The sequence below is a fragment of the Cervus canadensis genome, chromosome 7 (assembly GCF_019320065.1).
Source record: "Cervus canadensis isolate Bull #8, Minnesota chromosome 7, ASM1932006v1, whole genome shotgun sequence".
Classification (NCBI taxonomy): domain Eukaryota; kingdom Metazoa; phylum Chordata; class Mammalia; order Artiodactyla; family Cervidae; genus Cervus; species Cervus canadensis.
The window spans coordinates 58,143,451-58,156,929 of record NC_057392.1 but is presented as its reverse complement, the minus strand read 5'-3'; the positions used below and the strand labels follow the sequence as shown (position 1 = coordinate 58,156,929).

At 36.2% G+C, this 13,479-nt stretch overlaps 1 protein-coding gene across 5 annotated transcripts in view; it reads left to right on the top strand.

Moving 5' to 3' along the window:
* VPS8 (VPS8 subunit of CORVET complex) overlaps nt 1–13,479 on the top strand; it is a 285,565-nt gene that overhangs the window by 15,685 nt on the left and 256,401 nt on the right. For 3 of the 5 annotated variants that reach the window (XM_043473511.1, XM_043473513.1, XM_043473510.1), the window contains exons 4-8: nt 941–1,071; nt 6,177–6,270; nt 8,618–8,650; nt 9,609–9,663; nt 13,401–13,406. In XM_043473511.1, the coding sequence (XP_043329446.1) occupies nt 941–1,071; nt 6,177–6,270; nt 8,618–8,650; nt 9,609–9,663; nt 13,401–13,406 (319 nt within the window). Of the gene's footprint in view, nt 1–633; nt 843–940; nt 1,072–6,176; nt 6,271–8,617; nt 8,651–9,608; nt 9,664–13,400; nt 13,407–13,479 lie in introns of those variants that run through there. The other 2 variants (XM_043473514.1, XM_043473512.1) reach the window with 2 other exon arrangements.

The window sequence follows — 13,479 nt, the reverse complement described above, 5'->3', positions numbered from 1 at the left end:
CACTGTTTAAATGGTAAGCAGGAATCTTTAACTTTACCTCAATAATGTCTCCTTATTCCTTCTCTTGACCCCTTCGGCTGCATTCCTAGACTGAACTCTTCTGTCTTTCCTTGACGTTGCAGTAGCCTTCTTCCTGGTTCTTATTAGTCTCCCTGCCCCAGTCTTCCCCTCTACTCTCATTCATCTTCATTCTGCCCCATTTATCTTTTTAAACATGATTCTCATCATGTGTCGATTTCTTAGAGATCTCCTTGCCTTCCAACTGCCTGCTGTATGCAGTACATTAATTTATTAAGTAAGTGAGTACTGATTATGTGTCTGGCATTGTACTAGGCACTAGGAATACAGTGGTGAATGTGGGACCTCCTGTCACCTAGCTTAATGAAATATAAACCTTTTTACAGTGTGGGTCCTAGCTTATGTTTCTAGGATCATCTCCAACTCCTACTTGTATACTCCGCTCATCTTAGACTACTTCCTTTTTCATTGGCACAATTCATATTATGAAATCACTGTGTTTGTACATGCTGTTTCCAACCCAGAATGCCTTTCTTCTGTTTGTCATGTTTGTTAAGGTATACTGTTTATAGTCAGGTGGTGTTTATTTTCTTCAGTCAGCCATTGGCTGTTAGTTAACTAGTAAAGCACCTAGACAGGTTTGAATATGAAGAAATATTTGGCAACTAAAAATATAATCTGCATAATTGCTCCTACGTCTTTCAGCTATAAGAAATAAGTTTTTGGAGTGAAAAAAGTAGGGAGAGATACCTAGAGTTGAAATTTAATTCTGTACTCTGCCTCTCTGGTCAATAGCAGTGCACGGAAAAGGGGTGAAAAATAGAGTAAGCATATGTTTATTTAGCAGAAACCCATTAATGCCTGTTTGACTTATAGAGTATTTGGACTTTTGAATTTATGTATCCATGTTCTTCTAATTTAGACTGATGATGAAGATGAATCTTTTGTTCTTGAAGATCCTACATTGTTAAACATTGACACTATTGATTCTCACTCTTACGATACTTCATCTGTGGCAAGCTCAGATAGTGGTGACAGGACCAACTTGAAAAGGTAAGTATTCTTTTTTTTAAAAAGTTATAGTTGAAATACAGAGTTGTGTTGATTTCTGCTGTGTAGCAGGAGTGACTAAGTTATACATATACAAACATTCTTTTTCATATTCTTTTCCATTATCCCAGGATATTTCCAATATCCCAGGATATTGAATGTAGTTCCCTGTGCTATACAGTAGGACCTTGTTGTTTATTCATTCTTTATGTAATTCTACTAACCGCACACTCCCAGTCCATCCCTCCCCCACCCTTCCACCCGCTTGGCAACCACAAATCTGTTTTCTTTGTCTGTGAGTCTCTTTCTGTTTCATAGATAGATTGATTTGTGCCATATTTTAGATTCCACATGAGTGATCTCATATTGGTATTTGTCTTTCTTCTTCTGACTTAATTCACTTGGTATGATAATCTCTGGTTGCATCCATGTTGCTGCAAATGGCATTATTCTTTTTTTTTTTAATGACTGAGTAGTCTTCCAATGTATGTAGGTACCACATCTTTATCTATTCATCTGTCAGTGGACATTTAGATTGTTTCCCTGTCTTGGGTCTTGTGAGTAGTGCTGCTAAGAACATAGGGGTGCATGTGTCTTTTTGAATTATAGTTTTGTCTGACTATATGCCCCAAAATGGGATTGCTGTATCACATGGTAATTCTATTTTTAGTTTTCTGAGGAACCTTCATACTGTTTTCCACAGCGGCTGTACCAACTTACATTCCCAGTAACAGTGTAGGAGCATTCTCTTCTCTCTATACCTTCTCCAACACTTGTAGACTTTTTAATCATGGCCATTTTGACTGGTGTGAGGTGGTATCTCATTGTGGTTTTAGTTTACATTTCTCTAATAGTGATGTTGAGCATCTTTTCATGTGTTTGTTGGCTATCTGTATGTCTTTGGAGAAATGTCTGTTTAGGTTTTCTGTCCATTTTTCGATTGGTTTTTCTTGTTGTTATTGAGTTGTATGAGCTGTTTATATATTTTGGAAATTAAACCCTTGCTGGGTGTATTGTTTGCCAATATTTTCTCCCATTCTATAGGTTATCTTTTCGTTTTGTTTAAGGTTTCCTTTGCTGTACAAAAAGCTTGTACATTTTATTATGTCCCATTTGTTTATTTTTGTTTTTATTTCTTTTGCCTTGGGAGACTGACCAAAGAAAACATTGGTGCGATCTATGCCAGAGAATGTCCTGCCTGTGTTCTCTTCTAGGAGTTCTGTGGTGTCATGGCTTATGTTTAAGTCTTTAAGCCATTTCGAGTTTATTTTTGTGCATGATGAAAAGGTGTGTTCTACCTTCATTGCTTTATATACATCTGTTCAACTTTTCCAGCACCACTAAGCTGAAGAGACTTTTTTTTCCCCCCCGTTTTATATTCTTGCCTTCTTTGTCGAAGATTAATTGACTGTAGGTATATGGGTTTATTTCTGGCTCTCTGGTAAGTATTCGTTTAAATCACACTTGCATACAATATGGTCTGCTGAAGCCCTGCATAGAAAGTAGAGGGCCGCTTAAGTGGAAATAAAATGCTTCTTAGACCCTGAAGATTTTGGTACTGTTGAGAGGAGAGAATAAGAAGGTGGATACCATGTCAGTCTTATGCACCTCCAGGGTGTGTGCTCAGTCACTCAGTTGTGTCCAACTCTTTGCAGCTCCATGGACTGTAGCCCACCAGGCTCCTCTGTCCATGGAATTTTCAGGGAAGAATAGTGGAGTGCTGTGCCATTTCCAACTCCAGGGATCTTTCCCGCCTCAGGGATCATCTGTATTGGCAGGCGGATGCTTTACCACTAGCCCCGCCTGGGAAGCCCTCGGTAGGAAGCTGAATATAGCCCGGGAGTCCCAAGAAGCAGGAGAGCCTTTAGAGGGCGCACACATCAGACCTGGTGCAGTGTCCGTGGTGGAAATGTGGAGATGTGTGGGAAAGGTGGTGGGAATCACCTCACCAGCCTTCTGTTCCCTCCACTCCTTCCTCTACCGCCTTCCTCCCGCTGTCTAAGGACAGCTCCAGCATTTCTTCATTCCCTTGGAATGGGTTCAGAGGAGACTTGCAAAGATGATTAAAGATTTGGGAAAAGAACTTCTAACCCTAAATAGCTTCATTTTGGCTGCTTTCACCTTCCACATTCTTGGAGAGCACATGAAAAGGAAAGAGAAGTGGAGGAAGCATAATGTAAATGCTTTATTGAATTCATGTGTAACTTTAATGTTGATAACTTGTCAGTGTATTTTTCTTCAACTTCTTAAATTTTGCCTGTATCAGGGCTGTATTCTTTAGGTTGTCGACTCTTGTGAAATAGGGGCCAGGGCTGGTTATATTAACTTGTTCATCAGTTTCTTCTACAACTGAACTTTGTTCTACTTTATTGAGATATAATTGATATACAGTACTGTGTAGATTTAAGGTATACAGTATAATTCTTTGATATGTGTATATTATGAAATGATTAAATCAGCACAGAATGGTTACTTAACACCTTTACCACCTCACATAATTATAATTTTTTTCTGGAGTGAGAAAATCTAAGATCTACTTTCTTAGTAACTTTCAAGTATTTAACAGTGTTGTTAGCGATAGTCATCACACTGTACATTAGATCTCCAGAACTTATTCATCTAAAAACTGTAAGTTTATATCCTTTGACTAGCATCTCTGTATTTCCCCCAGCCCCCGGATGTCACTATTCTAGTCTCTGTTTCTGTGAGTTGCTTTTTAAAAGGTAGTGATTTTTTTTCCTTTGGGTGTAAACCCAGAAGTAGGATTGCTGGATCACATGGTAGTTCTATTTTTAATTTTTTGAGGGACCTTCATGCTATTTTCCATAGTGGCTGCACCATTTACATCCCTACCAACAGTGTCCAGGGATTCTTTTTTATTTGCATCCCCACCAACACTTATCTTTTATTGTTTTGATAATAGCCATACTAATGGGTATGAGGTGGTATCTCATTGTGGTTTTCATTTGCATTTCCCTGATAATTAGTGATGTTGAGCACCTTTTCATGGACCTATTGGCCATCTGTATGTCTTCCTTGGAAGAATACCTATTTAGGTCCTCTGCCCATTGGTTTTTTTGCTCCCGAGTTGTAAGAGTTCTTTTTATATATTGGTTATTATGGGGTTAAGAGTTTGCAGATATTTTTCCCTGTTCCATAGTTGCCTTTTATGTTGTGATTGCTTCTTAAGCTGTGCAGAGGCCTTTTAGTTTGATATAGTCCAATTTATATATATATATATATATATATGTATTTATGTATATCATATGTATATTCACTTTTGTTGCTTGTGCTTTTGGTGTCATACATAACGAAAAAAATCTATGCCAGTACCACTGTCAGGGGGCTTTTCTGTTTGCTTTTTCAAAAGAGTTTTGTGGTTTGAAGTCTTGTGTTTAAGTCTTTAATCCATTTAATCTTTGTGAGTGGTATAAGACAGAGATATGATTTCCTTCTTCTGCATGTGATTACCCAGTTTTCCTAGCACCATTTGTTGAAGAGAATATTCTCTCCTTATTGAGTGTTCTTGGCTCCTTTGTCAAATATTAGTTGACTGTACATGCAAGTGGTTATTTCTGTGCTCTATTCTGGTCATTGATCTATGTCTTTTTTAATGTTAGTACCATACTGTTTTGGTTACTGTAGCTTGTAATACAGTTTGAAATCAGAAAGTGTGATGCCTGCAGCTTTTTTCTTTTTTCTTCAGATTACTTTGGCTGATTGAGATCAGTTGTGTTTCTATATACTAACAGTGAAGTATATAAAAAATAATAAAAATCACATTTACAGCAGCAACAAAAGCATTGCAGTACTTAGGAAGAAGTTTAGGAACAAGGAGGTGAAAGAGTTGTACGCTGAAAGGTAAAAGACATTGATAAATGAAATTAAAGAAGACAAATAGATGGAAAGCTTTTCCATGTTCATGGATTAATTAAAATGTTCATACTACCCCTACCTATGTATAGATTTAGGTCAGTCCTTACCAGAATCTCAATGACATTTTTCCAGAAAAGCAATCCTAAAATTTGTATGGAATCACAGTAACTTAAATGTTTTTGATGATTTGGTCATTAACCTGCTTAAAAGCTGTGGTGTCATCTTTTTGCCCTCATAGTAATGTCCGAACTGCTTTGCGTGGTGTCAGTCTGAAGACTGCTTACTATTTTAACATAAATGCTGAGCACTCCCACTTCTGCCTCCTGGCCCATGCCTTTTGTGTACCCACACTCCCCCCACACACTGTACACCATTACATCTTCATATTTTTGCTTGTGCTTTTTCTTTTGTCCGACAGACTCCTAGTTATCCATCAAGGCCAGATCAGATGTCTTCTCTTTTCTATAGTTGTCCCTGATATCCCCTTAATAAACAGAATTAAACTCTTTATTTTGTTTCTGTCACACTTTATTCATTTTTCTTTTCTAACATTTATCCTTTAATTTGAGTGAGTTACTCATTAGTCCCTCTAGCTAGGATATGAGATCCTCGAGAGTGGGAACTTTGAGCTTTTTGTTCTTGTATCCCCAGAACATACTTTTAGTCATATCGAGTAGGTGTTCAGTGTTTGGTAAAAGCGTAAAGAAGTATTTTTTGTACAGTGATGAGTAGGGTAAGTGAAAGGAGCTGTTAGTAGGAGCATCAGAGAATGAGTAATGAATAGGAAATTTGAGGCAGTTGGTTGGGAGAATGAGAGGGTCGTTAGAGACAACAGTAGGGCAGGAATGGTTGCAGAGGTGGAAGGCAGCTGAGGTGATGTAGACCTGTAAGCAGGGCTTCTCTATAGGCGACCTTCTGGTGAGTAGCAGAGCCTTTTGCTGTAGTTATTAAGGTGAGCAAGGAATAGGTTGAATCTGTGAAGAAGAGATGGTGGCTTTATTCATTTTCCTGCTGTGCTTCTCTGAGGTTCAGTGTAAATTTAATATAACATTTTAATGTGAGACTGTTAGATTTTATACCTCTTCAGAAAACAGAGCTAACAAATTAATACAGTATTGCTTTCTGCTTTTCTTGTTTTTATTTACTTTTTCTTCTTTCAAAGCTTTAAAGACCTTGCCTTTTCAGTTTTTATTTTCTGTTCTTAAACGTTTTCCTTTTTTTTTTCCTTAAAGAAAGAAGAGATTACCTGATTCTTTTTCGCTCCATGGATCAGTTATGCGACATTCACTTTTGAAGGGGATTTCTGCCCAGATAGTGTCTGCAGCTGTAAGTATTTTGTTCTCTCCCCAGCTTTATAGCCTGCAATGGCATAATGAAGCAGGAATGAGCGTAAAACACAGCGCGGCACTTCTCTTGGCCCGAGGCTTAAGAAAAACAGAACCTGGCTTTCATGGGTTTTGTGTGATTATTTTTGACTCATAAGACATAGCTACACATCTTGACATAGAAATTAGTGCAGCCATGAAATAAAGGTCTGCCCGGAGTCTCGGGTGTGCCTAAATGAAATATGGCAGCAAGCCTAAAAGAAACACTATCTGCCTTTTCTTTAAATTCCTTTTCAGTTTAGTTGCCATCTTGTGTATTTGGTTGAGGTGGAGTGATTTTTTTTTTTTTTTTAGTGTTTTCATATGGAGGAATGATTGATCAGAATCTTTTACAACTGAGTGATGTTTTTATAATTCACAAAAGTCTTTTCATGTACCTTATTTCATATACTCTTACAGCTTTGAAAGTAGGGAAAGCCATATCCTATTTTACAAATGAGAAGACGGACTCAGAGAGGTGATGTTAACTTGTCTTACATCATTGGGTTAGAAGATAGCAGAGCAATTACTCAAAATTGGGGGTTTTTGGCTCCAAGTCTAGTGCTGCCTTTGTTGTGAAACGGGGGTGGTATTGGTGAAAGTGGCCAGTGTGTAATGGCTGGAACAGAGTATCTGTGTCTGTTTTGAAAATGGTTTGGAGCACTGAATTAGTGCAAAAATATTTAATAGTCCATTAAGACAAGAGATGCTGATTCTGGTATGTTTATCAAATTTTCCTTTGGCCTCAAGGCCAAAGGCCAAGACTAAGTTTCACATAGTCTTTAGGTTTTGGTTTTCTGAATTCAATATATAGATTCTGTAAATAATAGTAATAATAATGATGTTGATAATAGTGATTCATATCCCAGGAACTTTGATATGTTTTTATGTTCTTTTCATGGAGTTTAATTAGTGTTTTGCATATTCAATTTGGACAAAGTTTTATTTTTTATGAGTGTAAGAGATTAATACAGAAGTGAATCATGACACCATAGCCACATTGTAATTTTTAGGTTTATCAGTGAAAGCTCTTATTGCAGAACCTCCCCCACCCCTGCAAAAAAACCAGAACAAACAAACAAAAAACCCCCAAAACAACAAAAAAGGAAGTGTTCTCTGTGGGCATTTGGTATACCCTGGCCCCGCTCATATATCATGAAGTCAATTTAAATAGAGAGATAGGCAAGCAATGGAGGAAACCTGGGCAATTGTCCTTCCTCTTTTAGGTGGAGAGTAACTCATATTTGCTAGAATGGGAACCACCTGTTGAGGATTACATTTCCATGACGTTTTCTGAATTTAATCCTTATGTAGGTGATGAAATTCATTCCTTTCAAAATCAAGATGAACCAGAACAGTCATTTGACCCACCTGTGCAGTTTTAAAAATATTTTGAATAATGGAGACTGAACTAAAACTCAGACATTGAACAATGATTAGATAAATCTGTTATTTAAAAGGGTTTCTCTTTTCTCTTGAAGAGGAGGGAAAAATTCTAATAAATCCCAGAGTGTTTGCATTCTGTTCTTATTTCATTGCCATGGCTGAGCTCCTTTGGTATGTTAAAATGAAAACTGCTTTTCTTGTGACAGTCTTCATACCTTGTTTTTCTAATTTTGGATTACCAGCTCAATTTAAATTGTATGCTTTTCTGTGATGGTTGGTTTATTAACATGTAAAGCTAGTTATATTTTGGGGTATCTCCTCTGAATGGCTATTTAGTAATGCCTTCAGCCATGTGGATAGTGATGTTATTAGGGCTTCCTAGGGTGTTGACCATCATAGCCTTGTAGTCTGTTCCTGGAGAACACTTAGGAGAGATGAAACTTTTGGAGTTGTGAACTTTGTTGTTTAATTTTGGAATCCTCCTCAAAGTAATATGACATGGGATTATATTTAAAATGGACTTAAATTAACTTTAAAGTGTATTTATCATTTTATGATTACCAAAGATAATGGAGATATCTTAAGATAGTGATTTTGTAAAATGTGTCCATTGCATAAAAATTTCCTAAGAAAAAGCAGTTTCCTGGGGACTATCCCAGACCTACTGACTTGGAATCTAGTTCTAGCAGTGTAGTTAGGGATCTGCATTTTAACAGATATTCCAGGTGATTCTAATGCTCCTTGACTTTTGAGAATCACTATCCTAAGCTGTAACATCAGTGCTAAAATTATGTAGTTGGGGGCAAAAGTGATGATTCCACCTCTTGTCTGAATTATATATGTAAAGAGAGGGCCTTATACCATTTTTTTTTTTTGTTTAAAAGTGGAAATATCTTTTCAAATACTTTTTTTTTTTTATTTAGGACAAAGTAGATGCTGGCTTGCCTACAGCAATTGTAAGTATACTTTAAATAATCTTTCAAAGGTAAGCTTTCTATTACCAGGTTTTCTTAGATTTATTCTTCTGATACTCAGTTATTACATACATTTTATGAGAATAAATTCATATGTCATTTACTGTAGGTAATCATTTAAAATTTATTTGCGTTGAATATTCTCTTTCTTTCTAGTGTATTGTTACTCTTCAGTTTTGTTTTTTGAGATGCAGATAATGGAATGCTGATTAGCCCATTTCCAGATTTATTTTATGTGGTACTATCCTGCCCAAGTACATTTGCTCCTTCTGTGACTTGACCTCCTTTTGGTTATAGGGAGTGGAAACAGTGTTCAGTAAAATCACTTTGTGGTAAATAGTACATTTAACAGCTCTGAACTCCATTGCCGAGCTTGCCAAATAGTAAATCTGTGGGGGTGATTATAGAGAACTTGGGGATATTGAAAGCACACTAGTGCCCTCTTTTCTATTTTCAACTATTTCCAGCTGCCTCCTGTAGCTCTCTCATTAGTCAGTTGGTGAGGGAAGTGGGCTGAGTTTTGCGTATTTCTGGCGCCTTTTGGCTCTTGTGAATGAGCTGGGGAAGGTCTTTCCTGTCCTTTTCCCACACCTTATAAGAGGCTCTTGGTTGGGTAGCATAAGTGCCTTTACTTTGTCTGGACCCTTGAACTTTTTTTATTTTAAATTGCCTTAGAGGAAGTTAAGTGGCATGTTTTTGCCTATAATGTTGAACATACGATATTTTAGTATTGTTACCCTTAGAGTAAATTTAGAGGGATGCCAGGAAATAAGATGTTCTGTGTTTTATCTTGCATTTTGCCTCCTAGATGAAATTTTCCGTATTTATAGTAGTTGGTATGTTATCTTGTGTCTAGAGGAAAGACCAACAAAGTTAATTCTGATTATTTCAAGATCCTTGATGTAATGTTTTAGAATATAATCTTCTCTTTTGTTTTCAGGCAGTATCCAGTTTGATAGCAGTGGGTACATCTCATGGATTGGCCTTAATATTTGGTAAATTTTCTAGCCGCTTATTTTAAATATTAAGTATTTTGAATTTTTTAAAAGATAATGTCTCTTAATCACAGTTTTTATAGTAAACTTTATTTTTCTGAAAAATGCCAGAAAAACTTGAAGGGTAGCAGTCAGCATTTTTATAGTTAAAAATCGCTTGACTCAGCTTCATTTTGTTGTTCATTGCAAGTTTACTTTCTTCTTTATGAATGTATAAGCTATCATACCATATCATATACACCATTTGACTCTCTGCAGACCTAGACAAAAAGAACGTAAAGTTGAGAGTGACAAGGTTTGTCATTTTGTCTGCCTCTGGTTTGTGGTGATGGTAATTTTTTTTTTTTAATTTTTTTATTCTAAATCATATCTGAGTAGTAAGTATTTGAAAAGATCTTCAGGGAAAGATTTCCAGGCTTTCTCAGTCATTTTCAGTAACTCTTAACTGACAGTAAGGTTTTTTCATTTACATTGTAAATCCCTCTAAACTGAAAGCTTTTTAGCTCATAATCACTTTATTTTTTGGGTTGAGACGAGAACTTTGTTAGTTTTATTTTTATAGTATGTGATAATCCTAAGTATTTTCATTTTTTTCCCCTCCGTGAGACTAAATAACTCTGATTTTTCATCTTTCTTTGCTTTTGCCCTCAGTACTATGAGCGAAACATTTTGTTCTGTTTAAATACTACTAGAAAATGTTTTCCTGTCATTTTTAGTGTTCTCACGGATTTTTAAAGCTTTTGGAACTCTCTCAAATGGAATTCCTGATGACACTGTATTTTAGTAAGGATGCTACAGAATATTGTTTATGGAACACCTGGGAACACTTTAATAGCAGAACCATAATTTGATCTTTGTGGGCCTTGTGTCTTTATCATGAGTGAATAACTAGTCATTTTCCTTTGTTTTTGAATAATTTGACTTCCAAGTTTTCTATTATATCAGAAGCCTATTCATCATGTGATTTTAACATCTAGTCTTTTCAAAGGTGATGGATACGAATTTTTGTCTAGGGATGAGAAGAATGGAAACAAAAAATACAATTCTCTAGAGAGAACTTTAGAATTGATTCTTTAATAATTTCCCTTATTCCATAATATGTGTTCATAATAAATTTAGATGAGCAAATGATTGAGGATAAACCAAAATCTGCCATCCAGAAATAATTCCTAAAATTTTATATGACCTTGTAATCTTTTTCCCTGTACATATTTATACATATGTGCACCCCCTAAATTGGATCATGTTAATTTGTAACCTGCTTTTTCATTATAATGAACTTTTTTCTATGTAATTATTAAAATCATCTGTAATATCTTTTTTCCTGTGTTATTAGCTTTTTTTAAATTTAAGTATGGTTGATTTATAGTGTTGGGTTAGTTTCTGGTGTACATCAATGTGATACAATTCATGTGTGTGTGTATATATATATATATATATATATACACACACACCCACCCACGCACCCACGTATACACACATATATATTCTTTCTCATATTCTTTTCCTTTGTGGTTAATTACAGGATACTGAATATAGTTCCCTGTGATATACAGGATTGTGTTGTTTATCTATTTTACATACAGTAGTTTGTATCTATTTATCCCTCCCCTTTAGTAACCATAAGTTTATTTTCTGTGAGTCCGTTTCTGTGTAACATCATTTTTAATGGCTGCATGTATCCTGTTAAATGGATTCACCATTTAATCAATCATTTTCTACTATAACACATTTAGGTTGTTTCTAAACAAAAAAATAGAGTGATGACCATCTTTGTAACTGCAATTTTTTGTGCACATGATTACTTCTTTCAGACAAATTCCTAAAAGTAGACTTGCTTATGTCAGGGTATGAACATTTTAAATGCTTCTGATGTATATTGCCTAACTGCCTCCTGCAAGTTAGGCAAGTTTTACCAACTTGCTCTCCTGTCAGGTATAAGAATGCTTGTTCTCCTATGAGGGCAGGGTTGGTATTCAATTGATAGAATTTTGGGAAAGAATATTGAAAGGACTTTTAGTTAGTCACCTTATTTACATATGAGGTGTTTGAGAACTGGAGAGGTTAAGTGACATGTACAGAATCAAATTCAGAATCAAAGTATACTGAATCCTAAGATCAGTATGTTTCCACCCCCTCCAAGTTGTTCACCTGTTCTGAGAGAAATGGAGGCAAATTCCAAGATACAAAAAGGAAAGAATGCGAGAACTAAGATGAACGAGGATAGAATATAATGCATATGTTTATCTATCAGCAGAACATGTTTATTTTTGTTCCCACTTACCAGTACTCTCTCTCAGCTCTATCTGCTTTAATATCTCTTCCTTACCCCCCAAGGTTCTAAGAATATGTGCCTGCTTATAATCAAACCCATGTAGAATTCACTGCAACAAATTAAAATGAAGTCTTTTAAAAATAAAAAGCTAACAGGGGAGAAGAAGAGTACATTGTCTTTCATTGCTGTCTCCTTAATTTCCTTGGGTCTGCTTTCTACTTTTTATAGACCCGAGCAACTTTCTTGTGGATTTGATGAAACAGTAATCTTTCATTAAAGTCTCATGAAAAAGAAAGTATGCCATAATGAGCATTTTGAGAAAGAATCATAACATTCTAGTTATGGTTTGGATTTTTAATCATTCAGTTAATAAATTTTGCTTATTATTTTTGTAGGAATCAGATATCTGGACAATGAGTTTTAACAAATGGATTAAAATTTGCTTGAAAGTCAGGAACAAATGGCAGAGTAATAATGCTAAGTGTCTAGATTTGAGGTCTGGGTTAAATCTGATCTTCTAAACATCTTTGTTGATCATAGGAAAAAGTGCAGCAGGAAGAACTTGTTTCAGTACCATTAGATTCTCTTTGGAATGAAGGCCTGGGTCATTAGAATAGTAATCATTGTAAGCTTTTTAAGCATGATGTAAAATTCCTATTCTTAAGGAAGTAAAGGTATGTGATATCTTGGTTCTTACCTAATTATGCAGAGAAGGCAATGTCAACCCATTCCAGTACTCTTGCCTGGAAAAATCCCATGGGCAGAGGAGCCTGGTGGGCTGTAGCATTCCATGGGGTCGTGAAGAGTCGGACATGACTGAGCGACTTCACTTTCACTTTTCACTTTCATGCATTGGAGAAGGAAATGGCAGCCCACTCCAGTGTTCTTGCCTGGAGAATCCCAGGGACGGGGGAGCCTAGTGGGCTGCCGTCTATGGGATCGCACAGAGTCGGACACGACTGAGCGACTTCACTTTCACTTTTCACTTTCATGCATTGGAGAAGGAAACGGCAGCCCACTCCAGTGTTCTTGCCTGGAGAATCCCAGGGACGGGGGAGCCTGGTGGGCTGCCGTCTGTGGGGTCGCACAGAGTCGGACACGACTGAAGTGACTTAGCAGCAGCAGCGGCAGAAATCTATCCCTATCCTAAGGCCCTTTAGTTTTTCATTTTTTGAGTTGTTAGTGTACCTTAGTGGATTATCTTTTTGAAATTGTTTTTATCAAATTTAATGGACTTGGATTTACTGTGCTAAAATTTGGATATTATGAATTTTTTCTATTTCCATAATCAATAGCTAACTATAAATGCTAGACATATCATTTAGTCACATTTAGTATCATTCTCACAGATAACTAAAGTTTACCACTTATACTCTTGAAATTTTACCTGTATTTTCTCTGAACTTTTGAACTGATTTCTCGCTTTTCTCTTTCTTTTGATCTTTTCTCCATGGATTCAAAGGAAAAGGTATAGTAATTTTGATTTGCATGAGTGACTCTTTTTCTTTTGACCTTTTTATTGTTGAAAGAGAATGTTATCA